Genomic DNA, 23,497 nt, shown 5'->3' on the forward strand with positions numbered 1-23,497 from the left:
GATGGGAATATTGTACAAAAATGAAACACATTTGTGACAAATGTCAGGCTGTTATTACACGATGTGATTTAAAAATGTACAAAATTTTGCAGGTAATAATCAAACGTGGATCATTCATAGTGTTTCAGAGATTGAAGATTTTGAATATTCTTTTAACAAATGTAAAAGACGGTATATCCGAATGATCAGATCCGCAATAATTATATTAAAAATGTTAACGTTATTTACTAAAAAGGGCATACAAGGAACTTTTATAAACATAATTTCATTATCTTTAGAACAAGCAATATTAAACAGCATTAAAGCTGTAAAAAATAAAGCACTTGAGAATTCATAAGGAGCTCAAGGAGAAGTATCAATAAATAAAATAGAATAAAAATAATAGCTCTTTGTTACTTACAAAGAAAAATAATAAAATACATTAATAATAAGCAATAAAAGGAAAACAGTAAGCAAAAAGAATAGGTAAGTGAAATATTGAAGACTCAATCTATTCTTTACATTCTTTTTTATTGCGTTATTCCTGCATACAAAATAGTGAGCAGTATTTTGTATGTAAAACGACGCTTTCTCGACACACACTCGATGGCTGTACAAATCGCGTCGATTTTTCATCTAAATTCTCTACTTCGGTACAAAGATTTTCAACGAACACATGGTTTTCATGTCGCGTAATGTACAATAGTCGCGCTATTTTACGATGTATTCAACATTTACGTATTTCTTTTGCGTAATCTACGCGTGTAGAGGACAACAAGGTGATCCAGAAATCAACGATCAATCATTAGCGTTAACCCTTTGACCACTTTCATAAAAAATCTGATTTAGGACGTCATTTTTTAATGATTCATTCTATCTTATATAATTTCTTCAACAATATTCCAGATATAAATTAGGATTATATTTTGTTTTTTATTAATTTATTATATCTTATATAATTTCTTCAACAATATTCCTAATGTAATCTTTGCAATAAGATAAATAATATTTGATATAATTTCTTCAATAATTTAAGAGAGAAAAGAAATTAGTCTGTAAATACACAAAACTAAATTTCTGAAGAAAATTTTTTGTTTATTACTTGTTGACTAAAGATATCCAAACATTTTTCTCATAAAAATGATGAATAATTGTAACAACATCTTCATTTAGTTATTCTTACTTTGGACTTTATATAAATACCCGTATTATGAACTAAAAACAGTGTTTTAGAAAATGATACTTATAGTCTTTTTCTATTTCCATCTTTTAGTTAACACGTTGACGACCATTTTATACACGCAATAATTGTTATTATGTTACTTTCGTAATACATAGTTTCTACTAGAAATATTTTCAAGTAATCAATACAATTTTTTATAATCGAGTAACATTATTCCACATAAAGGTGACAAATCTCTGCGGTAATATATATTACTCTTACGTGGAAAAATCAATTTTAAAATAACAAAAGAATATACATTATAAATTGATATAATTTTGCGATATTTCAACGTTACAAAATTGTATTTGATTTTGAACATTTTGAAATTTGATATCATTCGATATAAAATAAACTGAACTTCAGTAGCCAAAGGGTTAAATCTCTTCCAAACGAATCAACACAAATATCGTTCGAACGGTCGTCAAACAATCGTCGAACGTCGTCGATGAAATTATTGGGCCGACGATATTGCGTTTAAAATACGTACAAACGATAACAACTGTAACACACACTTTTAGAGAGCTGCATATTTATGTTACGTGTATAGTACTTCACAATATCAACAGCTACACCTTACACGCTAGTGATTAATTCCTTAACAGTATAGTAAAATATATTGTATACGCTATTGCTTGATCTGAGGTAACTCTCAATAACACCCTATTATTACATTTATTTGTTCGCTATTATCATTATTCATTATTAGTAGCGTTAATCATTATTTACTAGTATTATTAGGCCGAATGCATTGCTGGAGAACGAACGAAAAATCTTAACAATTTCGTATACTCGAAGTGTATCGTGTTAGAAGATAAAACCATCGCGAAATAAATAGAAAGTATCACAGATAAAGCAACGTGAACAACACAGCGGAACTTGATCCATTTGTACAGATTTCATTGTTTTCACGAAAGTAAGGCTTTAGAACTAGACTCTCGTTATATCGCAAACTTTACAAGTTTTCACCTTTCCTCCGCCATTGGACAATTTTAAAGAATAAAACCCTTTCCAACTTACATCACTATAACATTACTAATACGTCGAATACAATTTCAGAAATTTTCTGTTGTGACAACTTCACTCGTGGCAATATAACGAAAGTCTGTACATTGATTATATAAAACGCGTTACATTAATGAAAAATGAATAAGAATGTGCATAAAAGTGAGGTTAAAATCTTCGCAGCGGAACGTCCGCGGACAAAACTATATATTCGAGTTCCGTGTTAAAATTGTTCCGTATTTAGAAGTATTTACAAAGGCGAATTACAAAGTAAAATAAATAAAATCTCACGTAGATAGAGAGGGATTCGGCAGTCGATTTTAGTTACACTTATTAGTCGCAAGCTTTTTCGTTATTCTCGTACACGAAAGAGCAATTGCGGTTGTACGGCATGATTGCATCATTGTTTAACGTTCGAATTACTCGATGAACAATTTCGATGGAAATATTCACAGACGAGATTCGAAGTTAGTCGATTCGCAAAATACATTCGGTATTCCCCTTGTTATTATCACCGTAATACTGATAACGTATGAGCTTTGAGAGATCTTTCATGAAATCATGTATTCTTTTTCTTGATTCGATGCTTTATCATTTTTGTGATGGGTTATATTTCGTTATTTCTTGGTTAAAACGAAAAAAGTCAACTTTTTCATTATCACATATTTAAATAATATGTTTAACATAATAGGTATACCTAGGAAAAATGGCGGTTTAAAGGAAAAAACGGCTCACCACTTGCTGATTTGTTATTTATTATTTCTCAAATATATAAACTTTTGAGTTTGCAAATTTAGAAATTTAGAATTAGTGGATGTGAAAGTTTGTAAATGGGAAGTTAGATTTGAGAAATTTGATAATTATAACATGATGTTTCATTAGCTAGTAATTGCATTTAAACAGCAGATATAAATAAAAGAAAAATTAGAACTTAACGAAAGAATAAAATGAAAACAATTAAATGAACGTTAAATATAAAATTTACAGAACTACAAAATTAAAATAAGCTGCAATATCAGCATCGCTAAAAGTAGAATAAACTTTAATAACCTAGTAAAATCTGTAGTTGACAATTTTTTCTCTTTCATCTGTCTTTTTAACAAAACTATCTCATTCCTATTACAGAAATTGAATTTTCGTGTTACACATATTAAAGATTGTCAAATGAGATTATTAATAACCAAGAACGTATGAATACTTCAAGTACTCAGTATCAGCACTTTAAGTACCATAATTAAATAAAACTTCATTGAATACAGAGTGTAACAGTCGATTTTCCTTGCAACACTACTTGACAAATTTTCCATAATTACTATGATTATATCTAGCAAAAAATATCTACAAGTATCTAATACATTTTTGTTCCACTATGCTTTTCATAATTTAAATGTAAATTACAGTTAATATACTAAAACATGTAAATAAACGTAAACGTAAAAAATATTTTTATAATCATTAATGAAACGTTTCTGTACTTATAATAGCTATTCTGTGCACATAAAGAAATCAAGTATTTCATGAAAGATCTCAGTACCCCGAACGATCACAATACTGTTTACATTATTGATTGCAGAACCAAAAAGGTTCGTGGATTTCTACTTGGGATTACACGGCGCCCACGGAACAAGCACCTGGATTAGGAACCCCGTTCCAGAATCCCAGTTGTAGTTGAGCTTTCACATTAAGGATCTCACGATTATCTAGAGTTAATCCGTCCCTGCCTTTTCATCGTTTATCTTTCGTCTTCGACTTAAACAGACTACGACCCTGCATCGTGATAAGGAAAGAAGCAGCTTTTCTTAATAATATGGTCGCAGAAGTTGAGCACGTTGATTTTCTGGTTTCAGTGTCAGAGAAGAATACATTTCTCGCTGGTATCGTGAGGATGAGATCGCAAGGGCTGAGAGGGCGCAGGCGTCGGTGAAGGTGGCCTTCCTTCTACTGCTTGAATGTTCTTCATTAATTCTCGAAACACCTGTAAATCACAGATAAAATATATATTTTTTCCTAATTATAGTTAATCTACAAACTTTTCATTTTTTAAATTATTTTCTAGTTTTTTAGATATTAAGGATGGGTTATAATTTGTTTCCTGTATAATTATATTGAGTTACTTTTGATAAATATATAGGTACATTTATTTGTGTCGTTTAGTTTTATTTTTAAAATTTATTAATTTCAGTACTAAAGCACTAAACAGCACTACAGACGGTTTTTGAGGCGAAGTTAAATTTTAATTTCTTATTTATATCCATTTAAATAAGTGAGTGAGAATTTGTAAACTGTTTTTGTATAATGTACATAGTTTTTAAAAGAATCGGTTTTTTAAAAATTTTATTTTGTAATATTTGCAATATTAATGTAGTACATTCAAATAAACCGCCAGTTCCCAAGCGAAAGACATATGAGTGAATGTAAATAATAAAGAATCGCAAAAAGTACAGTACTACTTAACTCTTTTCGATACAAAATTAATCCACGGATTTTAAACAGAATAATACAAATTATTATTAGATTATAAATGTTAAAATATGTAAAAATAACGTTTAAAGTGAAAGGAATAATAAATCGCGACAAACTTTACTCATATTTTTAGCTTATTTTAAAAATTAAAAATCTAACCATAGTATAGAGAAAATATTTGCGCTAAGAACGATGTGAATAAATTCATTAAGATTCATTTCCAATAACTTGAAATAACACGCAATAACGAAATCATAACTTATATAATATAGAAAACGATCACAAAAAAAACTACTACTATCACTAACAGCGTCATTTTGTTTTCAATATTGAAGCGAAATACACGTGGCATAAACAATATTGCAATGTATGTTAAACTATTATATTAATATCATTAAATTTTCAGTCAAAATTAAAACGACAAAAGTAATGTATGATTTTCATTTACCGTTACTGTACTAGTGGAAAAAATATACCAAAAGCTAGAAAAGTTGGTAATTTGAAAAATGTGCAGAAATGAAAGATCACCGAGTATGCACGTTTGATGCTGTAAACATCGCTACAGCGTTTGCGCGTCACTATTGGTTATAATCACAAAGACCCAATGAAAGTTGACTGCGTAAAATAACCGGCATTCATCGTTTATGCTACGAATTGTGTTTCATCTCGTGCAATAATCAAACGTTGGTTTTGTTATGTGATTGTTGCTGGTTTTCCACAATTATAGTCAATTCGATTTCTTCCTCACTATGGCGTTTAATTCCGGGTAAGTATTAAAGTGCAATTGATTACAATTTCAGTCAAAGTTATTTCAAACTGTATTCCTTTTTTATTCGAAAAGAGTGTAATTTATTTTCCACTTTTTTAATTTATTTACATTTGACTTGTAAAATTTAACTTTTGGAATAGTCAAGTTTTTCTTTCAATGTTTACATAAATATTTATAAAAAGTATGAACATTTGTCGTTTATATAATTTTTTCAATTAATTAATTAGGTATTTACAGTATGACTCCGTTTAACATTATTTTAATTATTGCTGATTTGGTATAACGAGGCTTGTGCCGAATAAATTTGTTCTTTGAATATATATGTATTATAAATGTTCACAAATCAGTATAAAAGTTAAACTGTTATATTCTTAATTTGTTTATTTTTATTTATGATGTGTTATGATGATTTTATTTAAAATGTTTCTTTCCATGTTTATGCCTACGATTAACTTTTTGTTCAGACTGTTTTCTGTTTTATTCATGTATACTATAATTATTACATTGCATATATATGTACTAAATAGCATGAAAAATTTTGAATGTGCTAATGCTGTTTCGTTTAACACTTTGTCTTCTGGAAATATATTTCGAGTGCTAAGCGGGGTACTACTATCTGTATCTTTATACAGATCCAATATCATATATTGCCAATTAGACAGAAAATGTGAGGCATCTATTGTTTCAGATATAAAAGAAGGCATTTTACAGTAAAGTCCAGTGATTCAGATTCTGATATTCCATTATATAAAAAGGAACGTATAACCAGAGCAAAAAAAGTAACAAAGAACTTGCAAACATTTTGTGATAATGATAGTTCTACACAAGAAAATATACCTGTAACACGTCGTTCGAATGCATTTAATTGCAATAGAAGTATAAGGCGAGGTGCAGTGTATAGGACAAGAATTGTGTCAACTTCAAGTGAATCTGATACTACTTCTGTAGATAATGGTAAAGTAACTGGAGGAAAGCAAGTAAGAAGGAAAAAGAATAATGTTAATATTGTTCAAATAAGTGAAAGTTCTCGGGATTCAGCCGATTCCTTAATTCAAAATAAAAACACACGTCTGGAATCATCCAGTGTTAACAAACAAAATAATGATGGACAAAATAATAAAAAAAATAATGACAAACAAAACAACGAAGAACAAAATAATGACAAACAAAACAACGAAGAACAAAATAATAAAAAAAATAATAACAAACAAAATAATAATAAACAAAATAATAACAAACAAAGTAATAAACAAAGTAATAACAAACAAAATAATAACAAAGATAGCGAAAGTGAATTTATAGATTGCAGTCAAGTTGTAGAAAATAGAAGTGAAGAATCAAGGGATGAGGAGTTAAATATTATAGCTAGCACTCCCATAGGAGACAGCCGAGTAATAGAAAAACAGAAAAGACATACTTCTACAAATTTTAAACCTCAAGTTACAAAAATCATGGAAGAGATGAAATGCAAATTTTCTAGATTTATATCACAGATCTCTCGTCTACAACAGAGGTATTTTAAGCAAGAGACAGTAACTTTAGAAGATGCTAAAGATATAATATTTATCTTAACTTGCATTATCAGTAGATTAAAAGAAGAATTCACTGAACATCAACACAAGTTAATGGATTTTTGTTTTCAGTCAAGTATGAAGCATAATTCTAAGCGTACTCTTTCAAACATACAGGATAAACAATTTCTTAATGATAACCATTTACAGGTACAAAGCTTAATACATAATTCTCCCGACTCATGGAATGCTAGTTCCTCTAATAATAATGAATCAGTATTCTCAGAGAATAGCTATGTAGAAGAAACATTACAAGCAACTAAGAGTCCAATAAATAATCTTCAGTCAAGCAATAAAGACTTAGTATTACATAAAGATAATAAGAAAAGTAACACAAAATCAGCATTAGACAGTAATAATCATCTTTCGGTTCAAACTAATGAAAATAACATTTTACTACAAAATAGTAAATCTGCATTATCAATTCCTAATAATACAACAAAGAGTAATGATAGAGGTAATATAGAAGGTTCAACAAAAGATACCAGTAAACAAAAAGTCAGTCCGAAAACGTCGACGTTCTCATTTCGCCAACCAGTGAAAATGACACAAAGTGTATCCAAAAACAGATTTAACTTAGTCGATGACAGTTCACAATCTGCTAGTAGCGATGTAGATAGTACTTGTAGTACACTGAATTTATTTTCTTCATACAAGGTAGCTAAACAACACAATAATCGGACCGCTTCATGTACAAATGAATATGGGAAGAAGGCGAAAAATGATGTTCTAGATAAGATTACATTAAATAGTCGCGAGGTTGATACCCAAAGCCTTGTTAGTTCGTGTGAGAATATATTTTCGGATAAGGACAGTACAAAACGTTCTGGCAAGGAAAAGCTTCCAGCAAGTAACAATGGTAGTCAAACAAATTCATTATATCGTATTCATTCACTTGATACTATGATATATCCGCATCAAACGGATAACGAGGATTCACAAAGAAAATCAATACATAATTTAAATTCGGAAGAAACTCTGATATTTCCGCACCGTACATCAATGAATGCAAAAAACTGTTCTTTCGTTACAAAGAAGAAAATATTTCGTATAGACAGCGATGATTTAATATATGAACCGGACTTTGAATACAGTGATTCTAACGAAAACAATTTAAATAAAAAATATCGTTCGAAATACCTTGTAGATAAGAAGTTACGAATGGATTGTCGAGTATTGATTGAGAGATGTAACTTATAATTAAGTTAAGATGAATTTGAAGTATTAAAAAGAATTATTTTTTGTTTTCGTATGTATGTAAGGTAGTACATAAATTCAATTGTATAGTATATCAAAATATACATCAATAGATTATTTTCTACCAAAGTAAACAGCACTTGTTTGAATAGAGCATGATTTTTCTTATTATCTTACTTGACTTAAGCGAATTTCCTTTCCCTATTTCTTTCTTAATGCCCTGTTGTTCTTATAGTTTAATTAAGTGAATAATGTTTAATTAATTAAACATTCTTTTTCTATTTATTTTTTATTATATTATTTCAGCGAACAAACATTTAACTGCTTGTATTCTATTTAATGCTTACGCAGCAAACTAAAATGAAGAAATGAGTTTCTTTTTAATCAAAAATATATTTTGTTTCAGAATATTTAACTTCCTTATTGACTATTATATAGGCAAACTAATTATTAAACATTATTTAGTAACAATACCAAATAATTTTCAGTATAACAAAGTATGTATTTTTCAAGGGAGAAAATACTTGATAAAAACAGATGTGTAACAGTTGTATCAATAGCATTGTAGAAGCAAACTGACAGAGCATAATGTATATGCTATTAACTGTGAAAATTTTAAGTGATTTTACCTATACTTATTTGTTTTATTATTTTGATATTTTATTTAAGCAAGTATTTTTTTTATACCTTCTTATTTTTTTTAAATGCATATGCATTTGTTTTTATGAATAGATTTAAGATTATACTATACTTTTAACTTAAATATATATATTCTATTGTAAGATGTACTAGATTTAAATATAAATTTAATAATATCATATGTGTTATTTTGCAACCTACTAGAAAGTATGATCACAAAAATTTGGTTCCGTCAGAATCAAGTAAAAACAGAAGTCATGCAAGTACACAGGTAAAAAAATGGGTTCCTAGAATGAAACCCAGTTTGTTTATTACTAAAGCTCGCTTTTTCTTTTTCTATAAATTGTATATATGAGATCTATTTTTCATCATTATAGTTTACATGGTCTCATCAATATCACTTTATACACTTCACTGTTTGTTAAAAGCTCGGTAACGAAGATAAAGTGTGGTCTCATGTTTCTGTATTAAGCAACTTAACACCACTTACAAAAAAAATACAGAAATAATTCCGCACTTTATAACCTAGACATCTAGGTAAATAACGATCAAAGTACATTTTTGTAGACTATGTAGTATGTGTGTAAGCACATATGTACAGTTAAAGGGTTAACGTGGCGCTAGTAACAAACCATTCATATTGTACCTACCTGGACGACACGGCAGTTAAATCTGGCGCTACATTCGACGTAGCCACATCGCCAGTGCTTCCGGACGAGATTAACGATGTCCCTGTATCGAGTTCCGGAAGCAACCGCGGGTGACAATTCGTCTTGCTTGTTCCCGACTACTAGCAGTGGTACTCCCCTCATGTCTCGTGCTTCGTAGATTTGCTCTCGTAACGTTCTAATATACTGCGATGTCAGAAACGAAAATTTTCTTTTATAATCAGTTGTATGGAAGAACGAATACCTGTGGAGAATAGTAATATTTTAAAGTAGATAACTACGTGCATACTTGGGTGTATGTGGATATCTGTAAGAGGAATTTGAATAAATGCAAAGACTGAATTAACACTTTTACCGCCATATTTGCATCATGTATTATAATGTATCACGTATAACGATTTTAGTTATAGTCGTAACTAATTATGTACTTGACTGAATATAATTTTACTAATTATGTGCTTGACTGAATATAATTTTACGAATTATGTACTAGACATAATAAAGAAAAGTCAGAACTATTATATTTGTTGAAAATAAGGTTAGTATCCGGTATGATTTTTGATGAATGTAATATGTATGTCGGTTAAAGTGTTGATTTATTGAAGTAAATATACTTATTAGCGACCATGTTCCTGTTAATAACCAACGATGAATGAATGGTGAAAAATAAAAAGATCTATTGGTTAATGTTTTTAACATTGACATTAAAACTGATTTATTTATTATTTTAGTCATTATTCTTATACTACAGCGTCTATTAACAAGTACAGAGGTATTAAAAAGGTAAGTTATGATATACGTATGTGTTTTTATATAGAGTATTAAAATTAACAAAGAACATAGAACTTAATAATAAAATCAGAGGAAAATAATAACATATACATGTAATTATAAAAAATTATTAATATTAACAGTGTGTTATTAAACGAATTATAGCAGAACGTGATTTAAATATTTTTTATCTACTATATTTGACATAAATCTTTTACTCTTTCATATAACTACTGCATTTTGATTACTTTTAAGTATCACAGTAGTCTTGTCGACGAATAACATTTACTTTCTACCCTTTCCAGTTAAAAGTTTGGAGTCTCGTGGACCAAATAATCAAACTTCGTAGCGAATTTTCGTGAAATACGGAATAGGAAGGTGATTGGAACAAACTTTCTGTATTTGATGATATTTTAAACCTAGAACGTCGCTCGCGAGTGCTTTAGATTCGAGTAGCAGTGATATCTGAACCGTGATTTTAGTATTCAATTAACCGAGCGTAATCAGGGGGATTTCATTAAATCAGAAGGTAGAAATTTACCGTTATAACTGCATTTCATATTTTGTAATATTTGTACTGAAATAATAAATCTTTAACATTTAAGTAAAGTGCTGTACATTGGAAGTTTATGCTAGTATGACGTGTGAATATGTAAATGATGTGTAAAATATATGCAGTGAATGAGTAGAATAAATATAGCAAACATATACGTACAAATTTAATAAACAAATTACAATTTCATTGTAATTTTACCTATGTGTTACTTCTGTATCTTTGAAATTAAATTTTTGTAAATTGTTCACCATAACAACTAAATTGTTCATTTTTTAGAGTTCATTTGAAGTAAATAAATTAATCACTATTAAATAATCGAACACATTATGTTGCATTTTTTATTTGTTGTAGCTTTTTAAAACAATTTACACACCGTGTACTGAATAGTAAAGCATTTATCATTTTTTTTTTCTTAGTTTCATTAAACTAAATGTAATGATATATAATTTTGTGTACTTGTTTCTTCCAAATAAAGATGTACAATTATTAATTATTGATAATTAATTATTAATTATTGGAAATTATTGGTACTATTAATAATGTAATCACAATAAAATTTATTTAGTTTATTAATTACATTGTGATTCATTTATTCTTTTTCCTCTTTTTTAAGTTTGTACATTGTAACAAGAAGTTTAAAATGAACCATTAAGAAAAGAAAGAATAGTAAACTATATTTTCGGTTGTGTTAAGTTTGTACATTATACACGTTTTCTATGATGCAATGAAAGGTACAAAAAGAGACCATAATTACAAGCAAGGATAAAGAAAGTTTCCACTTTTCTGTTAAGCATAAAGATGAGTTCGTAATGGAATGAGGGTGTCTGACAGCAATTGGGGTGGAAAATCCGGTTTAAAAGGAATGTCGAAGGTAAACTCGTTTATTCCACGCTTTTAAAAATGAAATTTGAATATGCAAATGAGCATGAAAAAATATTATAATACATATTCAATTTTCTCTTTCGCAATTTTTATAGAAAATTTGCTGAAATATTTTATGTAACTTCATTCGATAAGTTATAGTGTTAAGAATTCAATTCTACTAATATTTTATTGCACATTTGTACTTTACTTTGATACAAAATTATTCACATTAATATTATTGTTAAAAACTCGGCTATTGTTACTATTTTCACATTTCCTTTTTTAATCTGTTACATGTATTTTTGTTCTTTTTTTGCGCGTGAAACACTAGGATTTGTATATGATATTTCTGATCCGGTAGCACAACAGAAAGTCGTGTAAATGTACATGAAAAAATAAATCAAAAGTATGGAATAATATTTTTTCATATCCGACTACATTTTTAAATAAATTAAATTTGGGAATTGTTCGAGTTTGTACAAAAATTTACACACAGCGTAAAAAATATCAGATGTAACTTCATTAATTTAATGATTAATAAGTGTGATAAATGAATTAGTACTACTAAAATTGATTATTTGTCGGAAGTATCAATTTACCAATATATGACATCAACATAAATCACAAAATCACATAACTTACATAAATTATTCACATAACTTTGATACTTTGACACATAATAATTATTCTTTGTTCTAAATCATGAAGATGAACATATTTTAATAATACACGAATAATAACATCCCACAATTTATAATATCTATTATTTAACAAAAAATTTACTCAAATTGTAATTTTCTGTAAACAACCTTTTATCAAATATATGAAAATTTTCAAATTAAATTTTCTCAAAAATGAAGTCGCATGTGAACAAAACTTATTCTGTTTCTGGATTTTTCTTTCATGTAGATTTATTTTATATCCATTCGTATAAGAGTAGAAATATTCCCTATAAAGTACAGAGTTATTTAAATTGATTGATTCCAGAGTCAAGTTCACCGATAATCAAACGTCGGAAATTTAATTAATTCAATAAAATTTTTGATAAATGTCATCATGATAGATGCTATAATAGAATCCGTGGAAATATTGGGACAATGGATCTCGAAGCCAGATCCGTTGGCTTTTATAGTCAGTTCTATGTTCTCTATTACTATATTGCATGCCTGTGGCATCCTCCGTATTTCTATAGTTCCATTTATTAGGTTAGGGGTCCTGCTTTTACAGGAGGACTTCTACAGAGTCGGCATTGAATTCTTATTGGACCACGTACATAGTAGAGAATTGTAAGAAGTAGAAAAGAAACTCAACAAGCCACTTCTTTTACTGAGTTTGTCGAAATTTATTGAATTGTTCTGTGAACAGATGTTAATAGATTAATCATATCTTTAGAGAACATGTGGATTTAGGTGCAATGTAGCTTTTGTTTATGTAAGGATATATATATAGATTTGAACATTTTTTTTATTCCCAAATTTATATATTTTCAAGTTTTAGTATTTTTAAAGCTACAAATTCTGAAGTTTCTAAATTTCTGCACTTCTCAAAGTTTTTCAATTTTTGGATTTAAAGGCTTTTAAATTTCAAATTTCTCAAGTTTCTGGGTTTCCAAATATTCAAGGCTCCAAATTTTCTAATTTGTAATTTCTCAAGTTTCTAATTTTTCTAATTTGCAATTTCTCAAGTTTCTAAATTTTCTAATTTGCAATTTCTCAAGTTTCAACATCTTCTAATTTCCAAATTATCAAGTTTCCAAATTTTCTAATTTCCAATTTCTCAAGTTTTCGAATTTTGTAATTTCCAATTTCTCAAGTTTCCAAATTTTCCGACTTCGAAATTCACATGTTTCTAAATTTTCCAAATGTTTAAATTCAACATTTTTAATTTCTGCATCTCAAACTCTCAAATTTTTCAATTTTTGTATTTTCAAATTTTTTAAATTTACTAACTTGCAGCTCGCGTAATTGCTAAATTTTCCAGATTCCCAAACTCTAATTTCCTAAATTTTCAAACACGTTAATATTGGTAGAGAAATTCACATAGCCTGTTTCAAACGTTACACAAGACTGAATGCATAAGGCTATATACATAACAGTGTTAATCACAGTACCGAGTTGATAGGCAAGTATAATTTACTTTGAACTTCCGTTAGATTACGGCCAAATTTCGATGAAACTAAATGAAATTTCATAAATGTTAGCTAGCGACTGTACGCGTTCTCATAAAATGGATCATGGCGTCCTGCGAAAGAGTGGATGAGGGGAAGAGGTCGTTTTCTCGACAATGAATTTGCACTTCGACTGCGCGAATATTTACGGAGACAATTTTGTTGCCGAAATAATATTGATTTAATGGTATATTTAATGGGCGCGATCTAAGCACAATATGTATTTTGTCAAATAATAAAATTCACTTAGCTATCACATTAAATTGTATAGCATTCCAAAACTACCAAACTTGAACTACATTTAACTTTTGACCGAATGGATTCCTACATTAAAAATCGTTATATTTTGCTTGTATTTAGCGAATATTATCAGAATGTGTAAAAAAAGTTTAAAAAATATAGTGCTATAAGACGAAGTTTAATCCAAGCAATTTTTATCTCGAAATTGTTTCTTATAGCCTGTAAACAGTATTTTAAAGGAATTCATGAAGGTTAGTTCAGGCAGTTGCACAGATTTTGTGAAAAATCTCAGTATTTCTTGAAACAGAATTCTGTTGGGAATATTGTACAAAAATGAAACACATTTGTGACAAATGTCAGGCTATTATTACACGATGTGATTTAAAAATGTACAAAATTTTGCAGGTAATAATCAAGCGTGGATCATTCATAGTGTTTCAGAGATTGAAGATTTTCAATATTCTTTCAGCAAATGTAAAAGACGGTATATCCGAATGATCAGATCGTTTTCCGCAAGAATTATATTAAAAATGTTAACGTTATGTACTAAAAAAGACATACAAGGAACTTTTATAAATATAATTTCATTATCTTCAGAACTAGCAATATTAAGTAGCATTGAGGATGTAAACAGTAAAGCACTTGAGAATACATAAGGAGCTCAAGGAGAAGTATCAACAAATAAAATAGAATAAAAATAATAGCTTTTTGTTGCTTACAAAGAAGAATAATAAAATACATTAATAATAAGCGAAAGAAAGAAGGAAAACAGTATGTCTAAAGAAAAGGTAAGTGAAATATTGAAAACTCAGTATCAAACATTCATTTATATTCAATATTCAAAATGGTTACAGTATATGAAGGGATGTGCTCTTCGGAGCTTTCTGTATGCACCGATTGGCGCTTTTTTGTTCATCGTTCGTTTATTTGTTGCATTCAGTGAATAGTCGTATGAAATGAACATTACTTTTCATTCATATTTATATTTAATACAAGTGCATTTAATTGTACTAAATTTTGCATTAAATTGCATTAAATACTATTGTTCATTTGTATTCACATGGTGAGTGAATGTCCACATGCAGTGTGAGTTATGCCTCTTTCCTCAGTATACTCAGTATACTATACTGTGTTTTATATTTATCAAATACTATCAGCTTTCGCAATAAAAGCTAAAGGAAAATGAAGATAAAGTTTGAGCAAAATAAAAAACAATGTGTATTTACGTACCTGGAACGTGTCTTGGTTGCTAAGATCGAATACTAGCACGTAAGCGTTCGCACTTCGTAAGCCGTAATAACGGAAGTCCGTCCATTCGAGGTGCGAGCTGACCGGAAAGTACGGGATCGTCGGCAGATCCGTGATTTTTAGCTCGTATAATCGATCAGCGAGGACCACACTCGGATAGAAAGTCTCTCTGCGCTCGGTTGGCCTGTATTCCTCGGAGAATTCGCTCCACACGAATTGCTGCAATACACAAACCACGATCAGCGTCGACACCCTTTTACGATCGTTTTCATTGGGGAGAACAAACGACAGGAATCCTGGGATTTGTTTGTAACTGTTGGAAATTATCGATTGGTCGGAATCGCCACGTCGAATCGAGAGTTGATTTAAATACTTGTGTATCGAAGCTTGAATCTATTGTGGATTTTCTGTGATGTTTCCACCCTCCAAAGCTTGGTTTACACGCTCGTACAATTTGTACAGATTGAAGTGGTTAAATCAGAAATTTGCTTACAAAAATTTGCTTAGATAACCCCGTTCGCGGATTCAGTTTTGATTGCGTGGTTTTTTCAATTTGCTGGATAATTTTGGTCGAAGAGATATTGATTGTTTATGAAGGAATGTTAATTTTTAAATTTTCAAATTTTTAAATTCTTAGATTTTTAGGATCTCAAATTCTCAAGTTTTCAATGTTCAGAATTGTCAAGTTCTTAAGTTGTGAAGTTCTCAAAATTGGAAATTCTCAAATTCCCAAATTCCCAAATTATCAAATTCCCAAGTATTCAAGTCCTCAAATTTTCAAATTATTAAATTCTCAAATTTCCATATTCCAACATTTCCAAACTCTTTTTCCTGTATACCTATTTATTTAAATTCTCAAACTTCAAATTTTAAGTTTTTAAATTTCCACCACTTCAAAATCCCCAGTTTTTGTATTTCTGAACATTCTTGATCTCAAATATTAATGAACCTAAATATCCAAGGCCTCAAAATTTCAAATTTCCAAGTTTTTAAATTCTTACTTCCTTAGATTTTGAAATTTGCAAATTTTTATGTTTTCAAATTTTCAAATATTTAAGTTGAACGATTTTGAAATTTCTTAAATTTTATAAATTCTTAAAATTTGTCTCTCAATTTCCCTAAACATCTGAAACTCCTTAAATTCATAAAACTCATAAAATTCATAAAACTCATAAAATTCATAAAATTCATAAAATTCATAAAATTCATAAAATTCATCAAATTCATCAAATTCATCAAATTCATCAAATTTATAAAGTTTATAAAGTTCATCAAATTCATCAAAAAGTTCATAAAGTTCATCAAATTCATCAAAAAGTTCATAAAGTTCATCAAATTTATCAAATTATCCAAATTCATTAAAATAAATAAAATTTTACAAGTGTCAATAATACCCCACATTTATATATTTTCTTGCGAAATATTGTTCATAAACAATAAAACAGCACGTCCTTAAAAAGAGAAGTATTAGATTTGCAAATTTTGTATCGGTACTTTAAAGTACACCGGTACTTCCAGAATGGTATTCATATGATTTGTGTGCAAACAGATTTGTATAGAAAACACCTGTTCAGACGTTCAGTTATTTGTACCACGTTTATGAAAATCTCCTTATAGAACAGATTTTAAGATAAACTTTCTGACTGGCGTTAACTTCAAATTTCTGTTCATAGGTAACAATCTACTTGCGCAAATTGCATAGCCGTGTAATCCCATCTTAACGTAACAACGTTTACGCTGTACGTATCTAGGTATGTATATGTATTGTACATACAAAAGGGAACAAGTTAATGTACAGAAGTTTGATACTGTAGCTGAAGTATCAAGTCTTACGCAAAGTTTTGTCGTTTCGTGTGTCGGTGAAAGGAAACGTAACAATCTGATTGCATGTATAATATTGTGGTTTACTTGTTAGCGTCGGATTTGAAACTTATGTATCAGATTTTGATGCCGGAAAATTTATGTACAGATTGTTTTAAATATAATTTGGGAAATGAAATGTTTTTATCGAAATGGAATTTTGGAATTTTAGAACTTTTGGATTTTAAGGCTTTGGGATTTCGGGACTTTGGGATTTTGGGACTTTGGGATTTCGGGACTTTGGGATTTCGGGACTTTGGGATTTCGGGACTATGGGATTTCGGGACTTTGGGATTTCGGGACTTTGGGATTTCGGGATTTTTGGACTTCGGGATTTTGGGATTTTGGGACTTTGGGATTTTGGGACTTTGGGATTTTGGATTTTGGAATATTAGGATTTTAGAATTTTTGGATTTTGGAAATTTTGGCTTTTAGAATATTAGGATTTTAGAATTTTTGGATTTTGGAATTTTTTTAACTTTTGGGTTTTGGAATTTTAACGCTAAAATTTTACAAGTTTGATTTTTGAGAAATTTTTAGTTTTAGAATTTTGGGATTTAGAAACGGAATTTTGTGATTTTTGAATTTTTAAATTCTGAAGCGTTGGAATACTGAAATTTTGCAATTTTGAAACTTCCAAAATTCCGCTTTTCAAAAGAACCACCTTAAAAAATTTCGTAACTTAAAATAAGAAGCATGCAAAACGGCCATTTGATAGCTTTGCGAGTTTTATAGTGTAAATTGGTTCAACACAGACCATATTTCGGTAAACGAAGTAGAAGATTACTTTTAGTAAATTATTCTGACATCTTGCCAACAACTTAACATTTTCTCCACGATATAGCTAACATAGTACGGTAGTAGAGTGTCAATAACCGAAGTACCCTCGAATATGTACCATCTGCATACTTTAAGACCAAGTCAACACAGCTTTACATAAAAGATATCTATGACCTGATCATGCGATAAAAGAAGGTTGTCAAATCAAACTGTTGCTCTTTTCTTTCCCAATATTAAAGGTACCGATATCTTCATATTTTTATATTTAATACTTTTATAATCGCTACCACTAGTGTACAACAGAAATTTTATATGAAATCATTCAAACAAGTAGTTTAAAAACTGTTTGAAGAATTGACAAATATTTTTACGTACAGTATAATAAAATTTAAATATCGTACCATTTATTAAATTATCCACTTATCAGAATTTCCTTTATATGTATACATACAGTCATTAGCAGGAATCAGATGATTCAATTACAGTACCTGTCCTTCGAATTAAGATTATTATAAATTTTCAGCATTTTTCAAGTTCTTCGTAAAATTAAAAGGCCTGTCCAAATTGTAATGATATTTATTAGCTACTAACATAACATTATTAATACATGTTAATATTTTGTATTTCCTTTGCTTTGGTCACAGCTTGCATGCTCTGTATACATTGATCATATGCTTTATATCTTCATTATTTTCCCAAATACCTGTAATTCTTTTCAACTCAGATAATGTGGTTGGAGAGTTGTAAACTAGTCTTTTGAGTAGGCAGACATTTTCTATGGCATTCAAATTTCACCTGACGCGCTATCGATACTCGAGCCTAACGTAAACACTCGCACGGCCCTTAATCGCTCATCACCCACACAATTTATTATCACGATACTAACAAATTGCTATGTATATATCGTTATCAAGGTATTTAGTAATAATTCGCATGACTTAAGACAATTTTCCATATATGACATAATTATAGCTATAAAAGTGAAATTTTCGTACACGGTCCTAATTCAATTGCTATAGAGTGTGTAATTTAAACATTATTAGTTCATTTAAAATTGCTGTAAATGCTCGCAAATATTTATCAGTAGATTTCTTTTTACGGATCAATTTTTTCGTGTAAAGGGTAGACTTCACAAAGGGTACTCATTATTAAAAAAGACTTTGGTACACTCGTGCTTAACATTTCTACGAGTTTGTCAAAGACAGTTTTTGTCGTGTTTTCACAGAGACAAGTTTGTATTATGCTTTGTAATTTTCTCTTCTTTAAACTGCTCATTGTTGTAATCTTGTCTGCATTAAACAAATAACATAGGAATGCTGTGCAATTTAAATAGACAGAATATTTTTTTTATTCCAGATTTATTTTCTTAATCCATTCTCTGAGGATACACTTCTTTTTTAAATAGGTTTTCTATGTACATCAATTCTTCGCAATATTTTATATGATGTAAGTACAATATAACAAAATTAACTGCTTATGAGGTTTTTAAAATTTTTAATTTTATTATGAAAATATTTCACCACTGAGTTAAATCGATAGATTAAAATTAAATAGTTAAAACAAAATAATAAAAACAAAGAGTTGTCAAAAATGTTCTACTGTTTTCAATGTCTATCTTAATTAATACAAGCATTTGATTCAATATAATTGTTCATATGACCATACGATAATAACTATTGTATAAATTATATTTTTACACTATTAATATAAATTATATGTGAACTGTGGACATTCATGTGCGGAGGATCAAATAAATAAAAAATAATTTTTTGTTTCATTTGTGACACTTTTACATGCATTACCTTAAAATTTTTTTATTTAATAACTAAAAATTACACTAATGCTTCTAAATTAATATTAACATTGCCATTTTAAATATTAAGATATACAGATTTTGTGATATGCGAGGAAATGCGAATATGTGAGAATGTGCAAAGGGGAGAATGTAGAGAGCATACATGAACGTATGTGAGAGTGCGAACGAGTATAGGTGAGTGCGTGCGTGCAAAAGAATGTAAGAGAAACGGTGAAAAGAACGAAAACTAGATTTCTGACGAACAGACAAAAAGCGATTCGTGTCATGAATAGACCGGTTTCGACGCGTTCCTAATTATTCCTAATTATCTCCCTAATTATTCCGTTGTTATATTATATTACGCTATTATTGAAAATTAACTGTGTGACGTGAGCTTTCATTCGACCTTCCCTCAGACCCTATCCTACATATATTATTCAAATTTCAAATACGTTATTAAAAACATCTACTACATTTGATGTTGTATTATACATTTTTTAAATTAATTAACTTCTTGTTAAGTGAAGATAAATACAGTGCAATATTACAAAATTATATTAATTGTTCAGTCTTAATATCAATGGAATAAAAAGAGTACATAACCATAACACGTCACTCAATAAGTCCCCGGTCTGACACATATATGGCGATACTGGTGACAGACCCACGTTATTTTCGAATAATACTAACTTTCAAACAGTACGTGTCAAAATTTCATGGTACTCTGACCGATAATTTAGAAGTTACAGTCATTTTAGTACCCCTAGTTTCGTAATTTTGAAGACAATGGATAGAAAGGAATTTCGTGTGTTGATTAAACACTGTTTTTTAATCGGAAAAAATACTATTGAAGCCAAAAAGTGATTTGATAAGCATTATAGGGACTCTGCACCAGGGAAATCAACTATCATTGACTGGTATGCTCAATTTAAACGCGGTCATACAAGCGCCGATGATGCTGAACGCTCTGGTTGCCCAAAATCAGCAGTCGTTCCGGAAAACATAAAAAATGTCCACGAAATAGTTTTAAAGGGCCGTAAACTTAAGTTGTGTGAGATAGCTGATGCCTTGAAGATATCAGAAGGTAGTGTCTTCACAATTTTGCATGAAAATTTTGGCATGTGCAAATTGCTTTCAAAGTGGGTGCCGCGTTTGCTGTTTCACGAAGGCAATGCGCCGTGTTACAAGTCGATGAACACGATGGTTCAATTGAATGAATTACGTTTTGAATTGTTTCCCCACACACTTTACTCCCCAGATTTGGTCCCCAGCGACTACTGGCTCTTTGCAGATATGAAAAAAATGCTCCAGGGAAAGAAATTTGGCTCAAATGAAGAAGTGATTGCGGAAACTGAAGCTTATTTTGGGGGCAAAGACAAATCGTTTCATATAAAGGTAATTGAAAAGTTAGAGGAGCGTTGGAATCAATGTATCACACTGGAAGGAATGTATATTGATGATTATAGTGGAATTTCTAAAAAAAAATTTGTTTTGCTTAGTTAGACCGGAGACTTATTGAGTGACGTGTTATTTAAACTTTATAATATAAGGAGATAATAGAAAATATAATTAATGCAGACTTAATATGAAAGAAAAACTATCTAAGCTACTAACGCACATCTTCGCTCTCTAACGGTCGCAATAGAAGTGGAAGGAACGATAGAAAAGTACAGCCAAAAATCGACACGCATCGAACTTATGAACCTAAAAATCCCTATATTCGTTCGGTTGTTAATCTAATGTCTAAATGGGACGAACAACTTTCGTCATTAATATCGTCCAACTGCTTTACCATTTTGTGTGAACTATATTATTCGTAAAATAAAAAACGAATTTAAAATTTACTTAAATTTTAATACAAGTTCAGTATAAATTCAAACCAAAAATCATTCAATCAAAAACCGTTCTGTTTTTCAACATAAAAAAAGATTTTCAAACAACCAAACTGTTTCGGGTAGTAAAAAAATGTGTAAAGCACGAAACACGGTAAGTGAATGTACGAAGCTATTGTGTAGAAGATTCGAATTCCAATACTTTCGAAATGCAATATCGAGTGCACGTTGTTATCCACTCTACACGCCTGTTGCACGAGGGAGTATACTCCTCGTTGCAGTAGAAAAAAGTTATATAGACTATAGTTCGTTATAAATTTTTTATCAAGAATATCGTTCTTGTCATTTCTTCGATTTTTAAGAGTCAATACGATACTCTTGTTAGGAATTTTGAAATATTGATAGACATTTCTTTATTGTTAGAAAAGTATTTTTAGGTTTTAATTTACTTGGAGGTTTGAAGGTTTGGGAGTTTGGAGATTTGGTGGTTTAGGAATTTAGGAATTTGGGGATTTAGTTTGGGTACTTTGCAATTTGAAGATTTAGAGAATTGGAAATTCGTGAATTTAGGAATTTGGGATTTGGGAGTTTCAAGGCTTAGAAGATTAAAGATTTGAAAGTATAGGAGTTTAGAAACTTAGGAGTTTAGGTATTTAGGAATTGGGGATTTAGTTTGGGTACTTTGCAATTTGAAGATTTCGAAAATTGGAAATTCAGTAATTTGGGGATGTGAAAGTTTAGATATTTAGGGATTTGGGATTTGGAAGGTGGAACGCTTAGAAGATTGGAGATTTGGAAGTATAAGAATTTAGAAGCTTGGGACTTTAGAAACTTGAAAATTTGGGACTTTAGAAATTTGTAAATTTGAGTTTTTAAAAAATGAGATTTTTTTTATTAGATTTTTCATTTAGGAATTTGAAATTTTGCGAATTTGAGGGCATTTATTTACCGTTAGACAATATTTTTATGTATTTATTTACCATTTAAATTTTTAAATATTCTAAATACTTATATTTAAGTATTTAAGAAATCTATTTGCTCACATAAATTATATCCATGCAAAAGCTGTTAAATTCATTGCAAATCACATCAAGATTAAAAAGATTGTATATTTGAACAAATTGAATAAAATATTCGTTCTTTCCAATTCCAGACCTCAGTAATAAAAAAATAATAAGTACATAATACAGTTACTGTAAATCAAATAAAGTATTTTACATTTAATCCGAATAAAATTAAGTTTACTTGGGAAAATCTGTGTTCACTTGTTTCGGTATATGCAAATTGCATAAGCTTGTAAACCCAGTTTAACGAAGAAAATTACAAAATGGCCCGCCACCTGCAGTATTTAAACGTTTTACTAGATAACGTGCTAATAGGACATTTATGTCCTATTGGGAACGAAAGAGTTAAGTCGAGCTTAACGTGTTAATTGCCGCGGTAGAAACAGTTATTCTCTATGTATATTTCTACATGGTTCGTAACGATGTGAATTATTAACACTCCGATACCGGAAAATGCAAATAGCAACAATTTACATTTGATTTTATGTTGCATATGATTATTGGTTTTTATAATTTCACAATATTTCTTTAGTAATCATTTTTCTTCATTTTAATTTTTAATTAATTTTTTTATTAACTAATTGATTAACTTTTAGTCTATATGTATAAATTTTGTAGGTTTGGGTCATACTTGACCCAGCTGTTCCGTTCGAAGACTATGAATAATAAAGACCTATGTTTTAACAGACGTTTAGGAATTTGAAAATTTGGAAGTTTGATAATTTAGGAATTTTGGGATTTGTAAATTTGGGAATTTAAAAGTTTAGGAATTTGGAAATTTGAAAATTTGGAAGTTTGAGAATTTAG

General features: G+C 29.6%; 2 protein-coding genes and 1 long non-coding RNA gene across 6 annotated transcripts in view; 2 read left to right on the forward strand and 1 right to left on the reverse strand.

Annotated features, from left to right (window-relative positions):
* Positions 1 to 491: 491 nt before the first annotated feature.
* The window catches only part of LOC100877482 (ras-like protein family member 10B), a 47,616-nt gene continuing 24,610 nt past the window's right edge, over positions 492 to 23,497 (reverse strand). The window contains exons 3-5 of one of the 3 annotated variants that reach the window (XM_076529159.1): positions 15,342 to 15,578; positions 9,496 to 9,699; positions 492 to 4,181 (exon numbers count right to left, since the gene is read on the reverse strand). In XM_076529159.1, coding sequence (XP_076385274.1) covers positions 4,056 to 4,181; positions 9,496 to 9,699; positions 15,342 to 15,578 — 567 coding nt within the window. In that variant the 3' untranslated portion in view covers positions 492 to 4,055. Of the gene's footprint in view, positions 4,182 to 9,046; positions 9,700 to 15,341; positions 15,579 to 23,497 lie in introns of all 3 variants that reach the window. The other 2 variants (XR_013037351.1, XR_013037350.1) reach the window with 2 other exon arrangements.
* The window catches only part of LOC100877368 (uncharacterized), a 115,183-nt gene continuing 96,530 nt past the window's right edge, over positions 4,845 to 23,497 (forward strand). The window contains exons 1-2 of one of the 2 annotated variants that reach the window (XM_012291128.2): positions 4,952 to 5,435; positions 6,127 to 8,360. In XM_012291128.2, coding sequence (XP_012146518.2) covers positions 5,419 to 5,435; positions 6,127 to 8,209 — 2,100 coding nt within the window. In that variant the 5' untranslated portion in view covers positions 4,952 to 5,418 and the 3' untranslated portion in view covers positions 8,210 to 8,360. Of the gene's footprint in view, positions 5,436 to 6,126; positions 8,361 to 23,497 lie in introns of those variants that run through there. The other variant, XM_076529158.1, reaches the window with a different exon arrangement.
* LOC143264012 (uncharacterized) lies at positions 8,512 to 11,219 on the forward strand. Its single transcript, XR_013037352.1, has 3 exons — positions 8,512 to 9,116; positions 10,245 to 10,296; positions 10,590 to 11,219. It is a non-coding gene; the product is annotated as an uncharacterized LOC143264012 (long non-coding RNA).

Source organism: Megachile rotundata, chromosome 2 (genome assembly GCF_050947335.1).
Source record: "Megachile rotundata isolate GNS110a chromosome 2, iyMegRotu1, whole genome shotgun sequence".
Lineage (NCBI taxonomy): Eukaryota > Metazoa > Arthropoda > Insecta > Hymenoptera > Megachilidae > Megachile > Megachile rotundata.